Source organism: Carcharhinus amblyrhynchos, chromosome 23 (assembly GCF_965287045.1).
Source record: "Carcharhinus amblyrhynchos chromosome 23, sCarAmb.v2.hapA, whole genome shotgun sequence".
In the NCBI taxonomy this organism is placed as follows: Eukaryota; Metazoa; Chordata; class Chondrichthyes; order Carcharhiniformes; family Carcharhinidae; genus Carcharhinus; species Carcharhinus amblyrhynchos.
This window is the reverse complement of record NC_137346.1, coordinates 46,914,408-46,931,608: the sequence shown is the minus strand read 5'-3', so window position 1 is coordinate 46,931,608 and position 17,201 is coordinate 46,914,408. Positions and strand designations below refer to the sequence as shown.

Sequence of the window (17,201 nt, the reverse complement as noted above, 5' to 3'; positions counted from 1 at the left end):
AGATTGGGTCTGACCAGAGCCTTATAAAACACAGAAGTACATCCCTGCTATTGTATTCTAGCCCTTTCGACAAAAATACTAACATTGCATTTGCCTTCCTAACTGCCAACTGAACCTGCACGTTAACCTGAAGAGAATCTTGAACAATCACTCCCAAGTCCTTTTGTGTTTTTGATTTCCTAAGCATTTTCCCATTTAGAAAATATAGTCTTTGCCTCCATTCCTCCTTCCAAAGTGCATAACCTCACACTTTTCCACCTGCCATTTCTTTACCCACTCTCCTAACCTGTCCAAGTCCTTCTGCAGCCCCATTGCTTCCCCAATACTACCTGTCCCTCTTCATATCTTTGTATCATCTGCAAACTTAGCAACAGTGCCTTCAGTTCCACCTTCCAAATCATTAATGAATATTGTGAAAAGTTGTAGATCCAGCACCAACACCTGAGGCACACCACTAGTCACCAGCTGCCATCCTGAAAAAGACTTCTTTATCCCTACACTCTGTCTTCTGCCAGTCAGCCAAACCTATATCCAAGCCAAGATCTTATCATTAACATCATGGGCTCTTAACTTATTTAACAGTCTCCTATACAGCATCTTGTCAAAGGCCTTCTGGAAATATAAATAAATCACGTCTAGTCTTTTATCTAACTTCCCGGTTACTTCCTCAAAGAGCTCTAACAGATTTATCAGGCGTGACCTCCTCTTGACGAAACCATGCTGACTCAGTCCAATTTTAACATGCACTTCCAAGTACTCCATTATCACATCTTTAATAATGGACTTAAAATCTTACCAATGACCAAAGTCAGGCCAACCTGTCTATAATTTCCTGTCTGATGCCTCCCTCCCTTCTTAAACAGCAGTGTTACATTCGCTACTTTCCAGTCCTCTGGGACCCTCCCTGCCTCCAGTGATTCCTGAAAGATCACCACCAATGCCTCGTTTCCTCAGCTATCTCTTTTACAACTCTGGGATATAGTCCATCTGGTTCAGGTGACTTATCCACCTTCAGACCTTTCAGTTTCCCTAGAACCTTCTCTTTAGTGGTGGCCACTACACTCACCTGTGTCCCCTGATTCTCCTGGAGCTCTGGCATCTCACTGGTGTCTTCCACAGTGAAGACTGATGTAAAGTAACTATTCAGTTCCTCTGCCATTGCTTTGTTTCCTATTATTCCTTCTCCAGCCTCATTTTTCAGTGGTCCAATGTCTATTTTTGCCTTTCCCTTACCTTTTATATATTGAAAAAACTCTTCCTATCTTATTTCATATTATTAGCTAACATTGAATACATTCAATAATTCAATAACCTCAGCCTTCACTAATCCTTGAGGAAGAGAAATCCAAAAACGAATGACTCTAATCGGCAAGAGATGAATGACTGGAATTATATATATATATATGTCTGAAGCTCAATCTTCACTCAGAGAGAAGCAGCAGCTAACAATGGACGAATCTCCGAGCAGCCATTGACACAAGGCCTGGACTTTGATTGGCTGGAGGACCACTGCCTGTCCGGTCCTCCATGCGTTGCCATTGGTCAATCTCCTGCATGTGGACAATAAGGGGGCGGAGCCAACGCCGCTTGGGCGGGGCTTTGACCGCCAACCGCGCTGAGCTGTGTCCAATCCGCAGTGTCTTGCTTCTGTAACCAGTGATCTTGCTGCCAATGGGACACTGTGTGCTGGGAACGCCCCCTCTGAGTCATTGTGACGGCACAATGGAACCCTGCCTGAATCAGCCAATAGCAATCACGCTGCTCCGCGGTGACGTCTCCAGGTTCAGGAACACGGACCCGGGAGTCCCGCCCCCCGGTGCTCCGCCCCCCCGGAGCCCCGCCCCCCATTCCTCCCCCAGTCATACAGACATGTGTCTGTCTGCAGCCTGCATGGAGATTTCCAGCTGTCTGTGTCCAGCCAATTCGGCAACTTCAGGAGAACTGGGAGGGTGAATATTAGATACAGCAGAGTGAGAATGGAGGGAAAGTGTGTGGGATGGAGATTTACAGCTGTTGGGGAATGAGAGAGGAAAGAATGTTCATTAGAATCATGGAGTTCCTTCATCTTATCTGAATGGCACAGTGGCACAATGGCTAGCACTGCTACCTCACAGCACCAGGGTCCTAAATCCAATTCCCGGCTTGGGTCAGTGTCTATGTGGAGTTTACACGTTCTCCCTGTGTCTGTATGGGTTTGCTCTGGTGCTCCGGTTTCTTTCCACAGTCCAAGGATGCATGGCTTAGGTGGATTGGCTATGCTAAATTGCCCCTTAGTGTCAAGGGACTAGCTAGAATACATGGTTAGGGGGATAGGACCTGGGTGGAATTGTGGTTGGTGCAGACTTGATGGGCCGAATGGCAATCTACGATCTTATCGACCATCCCTGAGCCTTCACCATGAATGTCTCTTCTCAGGACACTCTTACCTTTGACATGTCTCTACCGCCAGCAGTCGCACAAAGCAGCCACGTGTGTGCTGATAAGAGGCTGTGCGTGGCAACTTTAATGCTTTATGACTGTGTCTTTAATGACTGAATGTGGAAATGTGGTCAGGTCAGCTAGATAGCTAATCCCATAAATTCAACAGCAAGATTATGTTGCAGCTGTATAAGGTGCTGGTGAGGCCACACCTGGAGTACTGTGTACAGTTTTGGTCTCCTTACTTGAGAAAGGATATACTGGCACAAGAGAGGGTGCAGAGGAGATTCACTAGGTTGATTCCAGAGTTGAGAGGTTTGGCTTATGAGGAGAGACTGAGTAGAAAGGGGTTATGTTCATTGCAATTCAGAAGACTGAGGGGAGATCTTATAGAAACATATAAGATTATGAAGGGAATGGATAAGATAGAAGCAGGGAAGTTGTTTCCACTGGTGGGTGAAACTAGAACTAGGGGCCATAGCCTCAAAATAAGGAGAAGCAGATTTAGGACTGAGTTGAGGTGGAACTTCTTCACACAAAGGGTTGTGAATGTGTGGAATTCCCTGCCCAGTGAAGCAGTTGAGGCTACCTCATTGAATGTTTTTAAGGCAAGGATAGATAAATCTTTGAACAGTAAAGGAACTAAGGGTTATGGTGAGCAGGCAGATAAGTGGAGCTGAGTCCACAAAAAAGATCAGCCGTGATCTTATTGAATGGCGGAGCAGGCTCGAGGGATCAGATGGCCTACTCCTGCTCCTAGTTCTTATGTTCTTATTTGATAAGGTGCCACATCAAAGGTTATTGCAGCAAATAAAAGTTCATGCTGCAGGGATAACATATTGGTGTGGTTAGAAGATTCACTAGCTAACAGGACACAGTGGGTATAAATGGGTCATTTTCTGGTTGCCAAGATGCAATGAGTGCTGTCTACTGGATACAGGGCTGGGGCTCCAACGCTTTACAATTGATAAAGATGACTCAGATGAAAGGACTAAAGGGGTGGTTGCTAAATTTGCTAATGGCACAAAGATAGATAGGAAAGTAAATTGTTTAGATGACATAGGAAGACTACAAAAATATACAGATAGGTTAATGGAGCAATGTGGAAAAATGTTAAATTGTCAACTTTGACAGGAAGAATAAAAGAGAAGATTGTTATCTAAATAGTGAGAGATTGCAGAGCTCTGAGACGCAGAGGGACCTGGCTGTCCTTTTGCATGAATTGCAAAAGGCTGATATACAGGTACACCAAGGAATTGGGAAAGTTAATAGAATGTTCTTATTTATTGCGAGGGAAATTGAACACAAAAGTAGGGAGAATATGCTTCAGTTATATAGTGGATTCACCGGCATTGGACTGGGGTAAACACAGTAAGAAGTCTCACAACACCAGGTTAAAGTTTAAGAACATAAGAAATAGGAGCAGGAGTAGGCCATCTAGCCCTTCGAGCCTGCCCCGCCATTCAATAAGATCATGGCTGATTTGTCGTGGCTCAGTTCCACATTCCCGCCCTCTCCCCATAACCCTTAATCCCCTCTCTTATCAAAAACCCATCAACCTGCGTCTTAAAAATATTTAGCGAGGTATCCTCCACCACTTCAACGGGCAGAGAATTCCAGAGATTCACCATCCTTTGAGTGAAGAAGTTCCTCCTCAACTCCGTTCTAAGCCGCCCCCCCTTTATCTTGAGGCTGTGCCCCCTAGTCCTACTATCCTTTCTGAGCGGGAAGAGTCTCTCCACCTCTACCCTATCCATCCCATTCATCATCTTATACGTCTCAATGAGATCTCCCCTCATTCTTCTAAACTCTAACGAGTACAAGCCTAATTTATTCAGCCTCTCCTCATAGCTCAACCCCCTCAACTCCGGCATCAGCCTAGTAAACCTCCTCTGCACTCCCTCCAAGGCCAAAATATCCTTGCGTAAGTACGGTGCCCAAAACTGCACACAGTACTCCAGCTGCGGCCTCACCAATGCCCTATACAGCCGCAGCAAGACCTCCCTACTTTTATATTCAATCCCCCTCGCTATGAAGGCCAGCATCCCATTCGCCTTCCTGACCACCTGCTGCACCTGCAAGCTGGGTTTTTGCGAATCATGCACAAGGACCCCGAGGTCCCTCTGCACCGTCGCCTGCTGCAGTTTTTCGCCACGTAAGTAATAATCCTTCCTACCATTATTCCTACCAAAGTGGACCACCTCACACTTGCCAACATTAAATTCCATTTGCCATTTCCTGGCCCATTCGCCCAGCCTATCTAGATCCTTCTGTAGACTCTCCACACCCTCCGCACAATTTGCCGTTTCACCAATCTTGGTGTCATCAGCAAATTTCGACACCGTACACTCGGTTCCCTCCTCCAGATCATCTATATAAATGGTAAATAGCTGAGGCCCCAGCACCGACCCCTGGGGCACTCCACTAGTCACCATCCGCCAATCTGAATAGCACCCATTGACCCCCACTCTCTGCCTCCTATTTGACAACCAATCCTCTATCCACGCTAACACCCTACCCCCAACTCCATGTCCCCTGACCTTCTGCAATAACCTCTTGTGAGGTACCTTGTCAAATGCCTTCTGAAAATCAAGAAAGACCACATTCACCGGCTCTCCTCTATCCACCGCCCTAGACACATCCTCATAGAACTCCAGTAAATTTGACAGACACGACTTCCCTTTAACGAAACCGTGCTGCGTCTGCTCTATCAAGCAATTCCCTTCAAGATGCCTCGCTATTTCCTCCTTAATGACGGATTCTAACATTTTACCTACAACAGACGTTAAACTAACCGGCCTATAATTCCCTGCCTTTTGCCTGGCACCCTTCTTAAACAACGGCGTAACATTAGCCGTTTTCCAATCTTCCGGCACTTCCCCGGAATCCAGCAACGTCTGGAAAATAACCACCAAGGCATCCACTATCACCTCCGCCATTTCTTTCAGAACCCTTAGATGCATTCCATCCGGTCCTGGGGACTTGTCCACAATTAGCCCCTCCAGTCTGTCAAGCACCGCCTCTCTAGTAACAGTAATTCATTAAGACCCTCCAGTCCTACCACCTTTCCATCGCTAACACCCGGCAAATTATTCACGTCCTCCTCCGTGAAGACCGAAACAAAAAAGTTATTCAAGACCTCAGCCATCCCCTACCACTAAGTCCCCCTTCTCATCCTCTAAGGGACCAACATTCACCCTAGCCAGCCTCTTCCTTTTTATATATTTATAAAACTCTTGCTATCCTTTTTTATATTAAGCGCTAGCCCAGCTTCATAGTTTCTCCTACCCTTCTTTATCAACTTCTTTGTCAATCTTTGTTGACATTTAAACCTCTCCCAATCCTCTTCTCGCCCACTACTCTTAGCTACCCTAAACGCCTCCGCTTTTAATTTAACACTTTCCTTCACCTCCTTCGTTATCCACGGCTTATTACCTCTCCTCCTACTGTCCTTTTTGACCATCGGAATAAATTTCTGCTGAGCACCAAGAAAGATCTCCTTAAAGATCCTCCACTGCTCCTCAGCAGACCTACCTTCCAACGCGCTCCCCCAGTCCACATTCACCAATTCTTCTCTCATCCTACCGTACTCCCCTCTGTTCAAACAAAGGACGCGTGTCCGGGAACCCACTTTCTCCTCCTCCATCTGCACCAGAAACTCCGCCATACAATGATCACTCTCCCGAAGAGGATCCTTCACCGCAAGGTCCCTAATTCTACCCGCCTCATTACATAACACCAGATCCAAGATAGCTCGCTCCCTCGTCGTTTAGCAAAGCTATGAGTCCAGTCAGTCCAGCAGAAAGAAACTCTCTGAGCCCACTTCACCAACTGAATATGGTTCAGTCCTGGATGTGATTAACGACAGAAGCAAACCATTGTAATTACTTGTGAACTCGCTGGGTCTCTGCAGATCAGATAACTAACTGAGTGACTCCCTTTCCACACAAAGGGCAGGTGAACATCTCTTCCCAGTATGAACTTGTTGATGTGTTTGCAGATGGGATAACTAAGTGAATCCTTTCCCACATACATAGCAGGAGATCAGCCTCTGTCCAGCGTGAAACATTATTTCCTCTCTCATTGCCCAAAAGCTGTGAATATTTACCCTCCCAGTTCTCCTGAAGGTGCTGATTGACAGATCCATGCTCACTGCTTCCTGCCCTGGACACAGAGACCATAACAAATGCAGTCGGCAATTCAGCCTATCAGGCTTACTCAACCATTCAATGACTGGTCGATCGACTTCAGCCTCATTCTCCCCATACAAAGTCCCTTGATCTATTAACATCTAAGAAATCTTTGCCAGTCCCTTTCTCAAAAATATTTGATGACTGAGGCTCCAAAGTTTAAAGTTCTATCTGCAATTTTCCCTTTCTAATATCCTGCAAATTATCACAACACATATCACTGTCAGTACAGGATAGAATTTCAGAATAGACATATTCTGGTATTATGGAACATTCTTTCCTCTCTCATTCCCCAAAATCACCATCCCACACACTCTCCCTCCATTCTCAATCTGCTGTATCTAATATTCATCCTCCCAATTCTCCTGAAGGTGCTGATTCAGGCTGATTGACTTTTCCTAACTGACCATTTCCTGCTCAGGACTCAGACATCAGAAGATATCGGAGTTGTCCATTCCCATCTGTTCCCCATAACATTTGAGTCTCTTGTCATTAGAAAATATGCCTACCTTATCCTTGAAATATAATCAATGATCATCAGCTACCACTGGTTCCTGTGGAAGAGAAATCCAAAGATTAAACAACTCTCCGAAGAAAGTGATGACTGGAAAAATATAACGTAGCTATAGTACCATATTACAGGTATACAGATTTTATTTAAAAACCAAACTGGATGGGCACATGAAGGAAATTGTTGTTCGTCCATTGTCATCGATGAGGACCTCAACACCATTAGTTATTTTGAGGCTGGTTGCGGTATGTCCGAAGATGACTGATCAGGGCCAATTCGGGCACGGAATGTCCTGGCACATATTGGACAGACCTGTGTAGACACTGTAGTTGTTGCGCTGGTGGCTCTGGACTTGCGCAGCTCGCGCTTAAGTTGTGCTTGAGCAATACACCTTGCTTCGTGAGCTTGACAGCCTTTGTGGATGAGGCAACGCCAGGTAGGGCAGTTTTGTGCCAGTGTTTCCCAGGTGGTCGTGTCAATGTCAAGCAACTTCAGGGAGGCTTTGAGTGTGTCTTTGAAATGAAATAAACTTTTGGGAAAGAGAGATATAAGGAGGAATAGGACTGGATTGTTTGACAGAGCACCAGCATGGATTTGAACTATGGAATGGAACATTTCTGTGCAGTAATGAGTCTGACTGGAAATGTATAACGTAGTTAAAGTACTATATTACAGCCTATAAATATGTTTTCATTACAGAAACATAAATATCTAAGATTTACCGTTTAACAACACCAGACATATCTCTGTCCTGTATTAATTTACTGTCTCCTTCAATGTCAGCCACCCCCTGGGGAAACCAGCCCTTTAATTGTGAACATGAGGAAAGAGCCCATCCTTTTATCCAGACCAATAAATGTGTCAGGCTGAGGGAGCAAAGGCTGTCAATGTCTTTCAGAGAGAGAGAGAGAGACCTGGGCCAACCTTTCCAGAGTCTGCTCCCTCCCTGGATTCACTTCCTTTCCCTTCAGTTGCTGCAGGTCCCCAGTTTCCCCCAGAATGAGAATAGAAATGGGAAGGGGGGGAAAGAAAGCGTTTTACTCACAGATGTTGGAGACAGGAGGGAGTTTGAGTCTGTCTGAAGCTCAATCCTCATTCACACAAAGCCCGCACTCTGATTGGCTGGAGGACCAGAATCCTTCCGGTCCTCCGATTCTTCCCATTGGTCAACACCAATTAAGGTCAGGGTGTGGTTCTCCCCGCACATGCGCAGCTGTCCCCTCTCCCTTGGACATGCGCAGTCCCGGGCCGGGGGGAGGTCACCGAGCGGCTTCTCGCTCTGGCCGGAGCCCGTCAGCCGGTTGCCCTGGAAACCCGGGCTCGGGGAGGGGGAGGGAACTGACGGGGGCGGGGCTCCCGGGTCCGCGCGCCGGGCCTGCGCACTGGAGCCCGGAGACGTCACCGCGGGGCAGAGTGATTCCTATTGGCTGATCCAGACAGGGCTCCATTGTGTCGTCACAATGCGGAAGTTGCCTAATGAGCTTCAGAGTAAAACCTCCTCCTCTGGGCAACATCTGGGAGGGAATCAGTGTTTCCCCCTTTCCATTTCTATTCTCATTCTGGGGGAAACTGGGGACCTGCAGCAACTGAAGGGTAAGGAAGTGAATCCAGTCTGTGTATTCACACATTTATAGCCCAGTCATATAGACATATATCTGTCTGCAGCCTGCATGGAGATTTCCAGCTCTCTGTGTCCAGCACAGGAAGCAGTGAGCATGGATCTGTCAATCAGTCTCAATCAGCACCTTCAGGAGAATTGGGAGGGTGAATATTAGATACAGCAGAGTGAGAATGGAGGGAGAGTGTGTGGGATGGAGATTTACAGCTTTTGGGGAATGAGAAAAGAAAGAGTGTTCCACAGAAACTAGAATTGTCTGTTATGAATCCTGTACTGACACTGATGACTTCTTTAAACTGCTTTTACAGGATATATGTGGAATCAATATCTGACAGAGTTGCTCAATTCATTGGGTCCTGAATATCAATAGCTTCTGAATCTTGAAGGAGAAATTTTCATTGTTTCTGTCATCTTTGAAAGAGTCTGAATATCAGCTGGAGTGTAAAAGCATAGAGTGAGAGTGTTTCAGTGCACTGACTGTGAAAAGAGCTTTAACCAGTTACACAGCCTGAAAAAAAATTATTCACAGTGGGGAGAGACTGTACATGTGTTCTTGCCTACAAGGCTTTAACTGATTGGCCAACCTGGAGAGTCACAAGGACACCCGCACCATGGAGAAACCATGGAAATGTGGGCACTGTGGGTTAGAATGCCGGTTTCCATCTGAGCTGGAAAAACATCAACGTATTCACACTGGGGAGAGGCCATTCACCTGCTCCACATGTGGGAGAGGATTCACTCAATCGTCTCACCTGCTGACACACCAGCGAGTTCATACTGGGGAGAGGCCATTCAGCTGCTCTGAGTGTGGGAAGGAATTCAGTGTTTCATCCCACCTGAAGGCACACCAGTGTGTTCACACTGCAGAGAGGCCTTTCAGCTGCGCAGAGTGTGGGAAGGGTTTCAGTGATGCATCTGCCCTACGGAGGCATCGGCGAGTTCATTCCGGGGAGAGACCATTCACCTGCACAGAGTGCGGCAAGGGACTCAGTGATGCATCTGCCCTGCGGAGGCATCAGCGAGTTCACTCTGGGGAGAGACCGTTCACCTGCACTGAGTGTGGGAAGGGCTTCACTGAGTTATCCAGCCTGCAGATCCATCAACGGGTTCACACTGGGGAGAGGCCGTTCACCTGCTCTGACTGTGGGAAGGGATTCATTCATTCGTCCCATCTGCGGAGGCACCAGCGAATTCACAACAGGGAGAGGACATTCACCTGCTCTGAGTGTGGGAAGGGACTCAGTGATTCATTCGCTCTGCAAATCCACCAGCGAGTTCACACTGGGGAGAGGCCGTTCACCTGCTTTGTGTGTGGGAAGGGATTCACTCAGTTATCCCACCTGCTGCAACACAATGTCACTCATACCAATGAGAGACCCTTTAAATGCTCTGACTGTGGGAGGAATTTCAAAAGCTCTCAGGTATTGATGGTCCATCAGCGCACGCACACAGAGGAGAGACCATTCAACTGTTCTCATTGTGCTAAGAGATTTCAAACATCATCCAACTTGCGCATACACCAGCGAGTTCACACTGGGGAGAGACCATTCACCTGCTCCATGTGTGGGAAGGGATTCACACTGTTATGCAACCTGCAGAGACACCAGAAAATTCACAAGTGATTACATGAATTGAATTCTTCTGTTATTGCTGTTGTTAATCACATCCGGGACTGAACCGTGTTCATTCTGACAGTGGGTGAAGTGGGAGGATCGGAGAGTTTCTTTCTGCTGGACTGGCCGGTCTCATTACTTTGCTTCCAGTGGGCTGATGCTCTTTGAGTCTGGGAGAGCAGATTTCCACTGAAATCATCCACAGAAGCTGATGAAGGACATTTATTTTATCCTGGACAGTAAAGTGTATTTTTCCTACTGTTGAGTCACTACTGCATAGAAGGCCATTCAGCCCATCAGTTCTTAAGTTTGGAATAAAGGGTCAGTAAGTTTAATGTGAGCTTTAAGCTGAGTTATATTCGTGAAAGCAGTCTCTCTGTCTTGCTATATATTCCCAGATGTGTTTCGCTAGAGATGAAGTTACTGTAGCCAATGGGTGCAAGCTATATTTAATTTCCTATCTGTCCTGTACTTTCCCTCTAACTCACAGACAAAGCAGCCTGGCCAGCTGGATCTGTACCGTGGATAATGTATTTTATTGTAGCCGCTCTTTCAGGTGTTTCAGTTCACTGTGGCATTGTCCTGCATGTTTGTAATAAAGATTTGCAAACTTAAAACTCTGGACTACGAATGACATTTGTCCCATAACAACTGTCATCAGGAATAGGACCCACTGATGGCACTGATTAAAGGGAAGTCCCTGAGGACTTTGTTTTCTAACACCCATATTTAGTTGGATCTGACTGAGCACCGGGACCTCCTCGGATCCTCAGGGATCTGTTTCTGGTCTGTTTCTTTGATGTCCATTCGCTGTCATATCAATAACTGGAACATTTCAGACATGGAATTGTCGGTTTGCCACCGAGGATATGTCTGGGTGTGATACTGAACTCTCTGTGAGCCAGAGGGTTTTGTAGCTGCTGACAAATGAAGGGATAAAACTGCACAGGAGCTAAACAGAGAAAGTGAGGCTGTTGGAGAGAGTTTGGTGTGTGTTCAGAGGGCCCAGATAGGGGTCAGCATCAATGGATCAGCACAGGAAAGGTCCAACCGGATGGAATACATAAGACCAAGGCTGGGTTAGTGGCCCAGAGTTTTGAAGAATTCACAGGCGATAAAGAGCTCAGAGTGGATTTGCCCACAATGGGAAAGGTCATTTTGAATTTTGTTTTGGCCCTTTTAGCCACATTAGAAATAAAAGTTACATTCGGGAAATGTAGACGTACAAGGGAACTTGGTGTCCTCAAACCAATCACTGAAGGCAAACATGCAGGTACAGCAAGTAGTTAGAAAGGAACATGGTCTGTTGGCCTTCATTTCAAGTGGACGTGATAACAGGAGCCAGGATCTTGGTGCGACAGCATCCGGAGTATTGTAGAACATAGAACATTACAGTGCAGTACAGACCCTTTGGCCCTCGATGTTGTGCCGACCAGTGAAACCAATCTAATGACCCTCTAACCTAAACTATTCCAATGTTATCCATATGCCTATCCACTGACCATTTGAATGCCCTTAAAGTTGGCGAGTCCACAACTGCTGCAGGCAGGGCATTCCACACCCTTACTACCCTCTGAGTAAAAAACCTACCTCTGACATCCGTCCTATAATTACCACCCCTTAATTTAAAGCTATGTCCCCTCGTGTTAGCCATCACCATCCGAGGAAAAAGGCTCTCACTGTCCACCCTATCCAATCCTCTGATCATCTTGTATGTCTCAATCAGGTCACCATGTAACCTTCTTCTCTCTAATGAAAATAACCTCAAGTCCCTCAGCCTTTCCTCATAAGACCTTCCCACCATACCAGGCAACATCCTGGTAAACCTCCACTGCACCCTTTCCAATGCCTCTACATCTTATAATGTGGCGACCAGAACTGTACGCAATATTCCAAGTGCGGCTGCACCAGAGTTTTGTACAGTTGTAACATGACCTCACGGCTCTGAAATTCAATCCCTCTACCAATAAAAGCTAACACACCGTACGCCTTCTTAACAAACTCACCAACCTGGGTGCCAACTTTCAGGGATCTATGCACATGTACCCCGAGATCTCTCTGCTCGTTAACACTACCAAGAGTCCTTCCATTAGCCCTATATTCTGTACTCCTGTTACTCTTACCAAAGTAAATCACCTCACACTTTTCCATATTAAACTCCATTTGCCACCTCTCAGCCCAGCTCTGCAGCTTATCTGTGTCCCTCTGCAAACTGTAACATCCATCCTCACTGTCTACAACTCCTCCAACTTTGGTGTCATCAGCAAATTTACTAATCCATCCTTCTACACCCTCATCTAGGTCATTTATAAAAATGACAAACAGCAGTGGCCCCAAAACAGATCCTTGAGGTACACCACTTGTAACTGAACTCCAGGTTGAATATTTCCCATCAACCACCACCCTCTGTCTTCTATCAGCTAGCCAATTCCTGATCCAAACTGCTAAATCACCCTCAATCCCATGCATCTGCATTTTCTGCAGTAGCCTACCATGGGGAACTTTATCAAACGCTTTGCTAAAATCCATATACACCATATATTGTGTGCAGTTTTGATCTCCTTGTCTAACAAAGGAGATATTTGCCACAGATGGAATATGGTGAAGGTTTAGCAGATTGATTCCTGCAATGGCAGGATTGTCTTATGTGCAGACGTTGGGTCAACTGGGTCTTGTATTCACTGAAGTTTAGAAGAATGAGAGGGGATCTCATTGAAATGTGTAAAATTCTGACATGGTTAGACTGACTGGATGCAAAGATGTTGTTTATACTGGGGGTATCTAGAAGAAGGGGGGCGGTCACAGACTCAGGATACGGGGTAGGGGCCATTTAGGATTGAGATGAGGAGAAACATCTTCATTCAGAGGGTGGTGAACCTGTGGATTTGTCTGCTATGCTTCCTGGTCTGGTCTCCAGGTGTACAGCAATATGACTGATTCTCAAATGGTGTCTAAAATGGAGGATAGCTAGGGATGGACAATAAATGCTGGCCCAGCTAGTGACACCGACATCCCAAAAAAATGAATTACATTTTGGAAAAAGGAAGCTGCTGGAGGATTGATTGGGAAATTAGCCTCCAGCCAATTGGGGCCAGGGAGGGGGTGACTGGGGCTGATGGTGACATGACCCCCAGGGGGTTCAGTGTCTCTGTGCCCAAAGCGGTGAGTCACAGGAACAGGGGACAGAGAAGTTGAAGAGAAACCATTTGTGTCCAGAACATTGTGAATATCCTTTTACTCTGGTTGGTCTTTGATCTGAAGTCATTTTCTGTTTGTTTTAACCATGTTGTGTTTCGTTAATAAACTTTATTCAGTAAAATTATTCAATTTTTCTGGATTTTTCCTGATGAGATTGCTGCACTTTAGGGAAAGTGGGTGAGAGGGATTCGCAGGCTCTTTAACAGAGGAATCTCTGAGGTAATGGGCAAAGGGGCCAGAGGGAGAGATGAGATTTTATTTTTGACTCGGCGATGTTAGAAAGTAGGGTTCAGGGAGTCAATTAACCCTTTCTCCCCCTTTCCCAAACTCTGAAATGATTCCCAGTGATAACTCTTATTGGTGACAGTGGTTAGATTTTATTCAGTATCAATAAGAGCTGACACAGGCTAATGTCTGAGCAGGAGTATCAAAGTACAGCAGCATTACCATTACACTCTGGGTAGAAGAACCATCTACATGGAAATGCCCCCTGCTCTGCCCCCGATGCCACGGCACCAGTCAATGCAATCTGTAAAACCTCGACAAATCTCTGTGCTCCGTGAATCCCTTCTTATCATTTTTCCATCACAAACTCTATGGAGACTGATTTCACCCAATCATTGCTGAGCTAATATCTGAACGGACCAATTACAAAACCTGTCATTGAACCATCTGTACCCACCCAAACCACGTCAAACTCTCCAACAATTGTCTCCCCCACACTCTGTTCCTGGTACAGGGAGTCAGCGTTCCCATTGCCAAACAGTCAAAACATGGTGGCCTCAACACCCAGGTGTCTTCCAGGATTCAAGTCACTCTTGTTTTCTCTGCCCTCTGGAAGATGTTAACCTCCCTGTTCCCACTCAGTAAGTCATTGGTTCTCAGCTCTGCTAGATTTCTGCTGAAGCTTGGCCCTTTTTACATCTTTCAGATCAATGAAACACTTGGCCAGTGAAGACACAAACCACAATTTCTCATCCTGTCACCTGTCAGCAATCCTTTGATTGCAGGTGAAAACCTAGAAACTATCATTGTCAGGAAAGAGGTAGTATTGGGCAAGCTAATGGGGGGGGGGGGGGGGGGGGGGTGCTAAAGGTGGACAAGTCTCCTGGTCCTGATGGAATGTATCCCAGGGTAATAAAAGAGATGGCGGGGGAAATAGCAAATGAACTGATTTACCAAAATTCACTGGACTTTGGTGTTGTTCCCTCAGATTGGAAAACAGCAAATGTGACGCCACTGTTTCAAAAAGGAGGTAGACAAAAGGTGGGTAGTTATAGGCCGGTTAGCTTAACTTCTGTAGCAGGGAAAATGCTTGAATCTATCGTCAAGGAAGAAATAGTGAGACCTCTGGATATAAATTGTCCCACTGGTAGATGTAGCATGGGTTCATGAAGGGCAGGTCATGTTTAACTAATTTGGTGGAATTCTTTGAGAACGTTACATGTGCAGTGGACAATGGGGAACCTGTGGATGTGGTGTATCTGGATTTCCAGAAGGCATTTGATAAGATGCTGTACCAAAAACTGCTACATAAGATAAAGGTGCACAGTATTACAGGTAATGTATAAAGGACAGAGGATTAGTTAACTAACAGAAAGCACAGAGTGGGGGTAAATGGGTGTTTTTCTGGTTGGCCATCAGTGACTAGTGGTGTACCTCAGGGATCAGTGTTGGGACCGCAATTGTTTATGATTTACGTAGATGATTTGGAGTTGGGGACCCAAGTGTAGTGTGTTAAAATTCGCAGAAGACATTAAAGTGAATGGCAGAGCAAAGTGTGCAGAGAATATTGAAAGTCTGCAAAGGGATACAGACAGTCTAAGTGAGTAAACAAGGGGAAGAATGCTGATAAATGTGAGCGCATCCATTTTGGTAGAAATAACAACAAAATGGATTATTATTTAAATGGTAAAGAATTGCAGCATGCTGCTGTGCAGAGGGATCTGGGTGTCCTTGTGCAGGAATCTCAAGGAGTTGGTTTGTAGGTGCAGCAGGTAATTAAGAAGGTAAATGGAATTTTGTCCTTCATTGCTAGAGGGATGGAGTTTAAAAACAGTGAGGTTATGGTGCAGCTGTATAAGGTGCTGGTGAGGCCTCACCTGGAGTACTGTGTACAGTTTTGGTCTCCTTACTTGAGAAAGGATATACTGGCACTGGAGGGGGTGCAGAGGAGATTCACTAGGTTGATTCTGGAGTTGAGAGGGTTGGCTTATGAGGAGAGACTGAGTAGACTGGGGCTATACTCATTGGAATTCAGAAGAATGAGGGAAGATCTTATAAAAACATATAAGATTATGAAGGGAATTGATAAGATAGAAGCAGGGAAGTTGTTTTCATTGGTGGGTGAAACTAGAACTGGGGGGCATGGCCTCAAAATAAGGGGGAGCAGATTTAGGACTGAGTTGAGGAGGAACTTCTTGTGAATCTGTGGAATTCCCTGCCCAGTTGAGGCTCCCTCATTGAATGTTTTTAAGGCAAGGATAGATAAATTTTTGAACAGTAAAGGAATTAAGGGTTATGGTGAGCGGGCGGGTAAATGGAGCTGAGTCCATGAAAAGATCAGCCATGATCTTATTGAATGGCGGAGCAGGCTCGAGAGACCGAATGGCCTACTCCTGCTCCTAGTTCTTATGTTCTTACCCAGAGCATAATCACAACAGGAATAAAAACAGGAAAAGTGTAACAATCAAATTCAAAATAACTGCATAGCCAGTCATAGCATTTATTATTCACTAATTAGCAAGAAAGCCAGAAGTCCCTCAGGATTCTTACAATCCACACCTTGAGGGGGAGGAGAACTTCCTCTCTGACCCCGCACTCAATTTCACTTTTATTTTCCAGTTCTGTTCTGGCCCCACTTGGGGTAAATCTACTCAATCTTTTCCTCTCCTGAAGGAGCACCGTGAGTTCTAGGTTACTGTACATAAGGACAGATGCTTCTAGTAACAGATCGAGCACGGATGTTAAAGATTCTCCAGCTCTCTCTTTACCCTGATCCAACTTGTGGACAGTTCTTACTCAATATTATTTCTCCCAAGCCCTTGTTCTCCCAATCTATAATATTATCCATTTTACTTTAATTTTCCTCACTTTGTGTCCATGTGCAGTGTGTTTAATTGGATCCTGATAGTTTGGAACTCAGTTTCTCTCTGGAGTGCGTGTCGCTACCTTGATGGTGTCACAATGTTGTCTCAATCCCCTGGCCACATTAACCATTTCATCTCCTGCTGTGTCTCCAGTAGCTGTGTGTGTTTGGGACCCACTCTTCACTCCATCTCACCATGAATTTAGACTTGCTGTTTTCCACACGTAACAAATTACATCTGCACACTCACTGCCGTATCCCCAAATCATGTCACACATTCTTAACTCTCAGATGTACTGATGAAAACATCAAAGTGAGTGTCTGTCTGTGGATTTCTTTAAAACAAAATTCATGGACAAGGATGTAAATATTCCCAAGACAAAAATCGACTTAATTCATCCCATGGACACATTCCAGACTCACTAGACTGTAGGTGGATATCAGATTGATATATTCCATTCAACCACACCCAAGGTGAGTAATTCCAATTTCTTTATTTTCCAGGATAATAATATTCACAATATCTTGAAAACAGAAATTAAACATTCCCATTGGATTTCAGGTA

General features: G+C 45.5%; 2 protein-coding genes across 2 annotated transcripts in view; one reads left to right on the top strand and one right to left on the bottom strand.

Annotated features, from left to right (window-relative positions):
• Positions 1–17,201, bottom strand: part of LOC145357589 (uncharacterized) — a 254,877-nt gene that overhangs the window by 57,069 nt on the left and 180,607 nt on the right. The window lies entirely within an intron of this gene.
• Positions 8,589–17,201, top strand: part of LOC145357588 (uncharacterized) — a 40,027-nt gene continuing 31,414 nt past the window's right edge. Inside the window, exons 1-2 of the mRNA XM_080211065.1 lie at positions 8,589–8,712; positions 9,046–10,319. Coding sequence (XP_080067191.1) covers positions 9,349–10,319 — 971 coding nt within the window. The 5' untranslated portion in view covers positions 8,589–8,712; positions 9,046–9,348. The remainder of the gene's footprint in view (positions 8,713–9,045; positions 10,320–17,201) is intronic.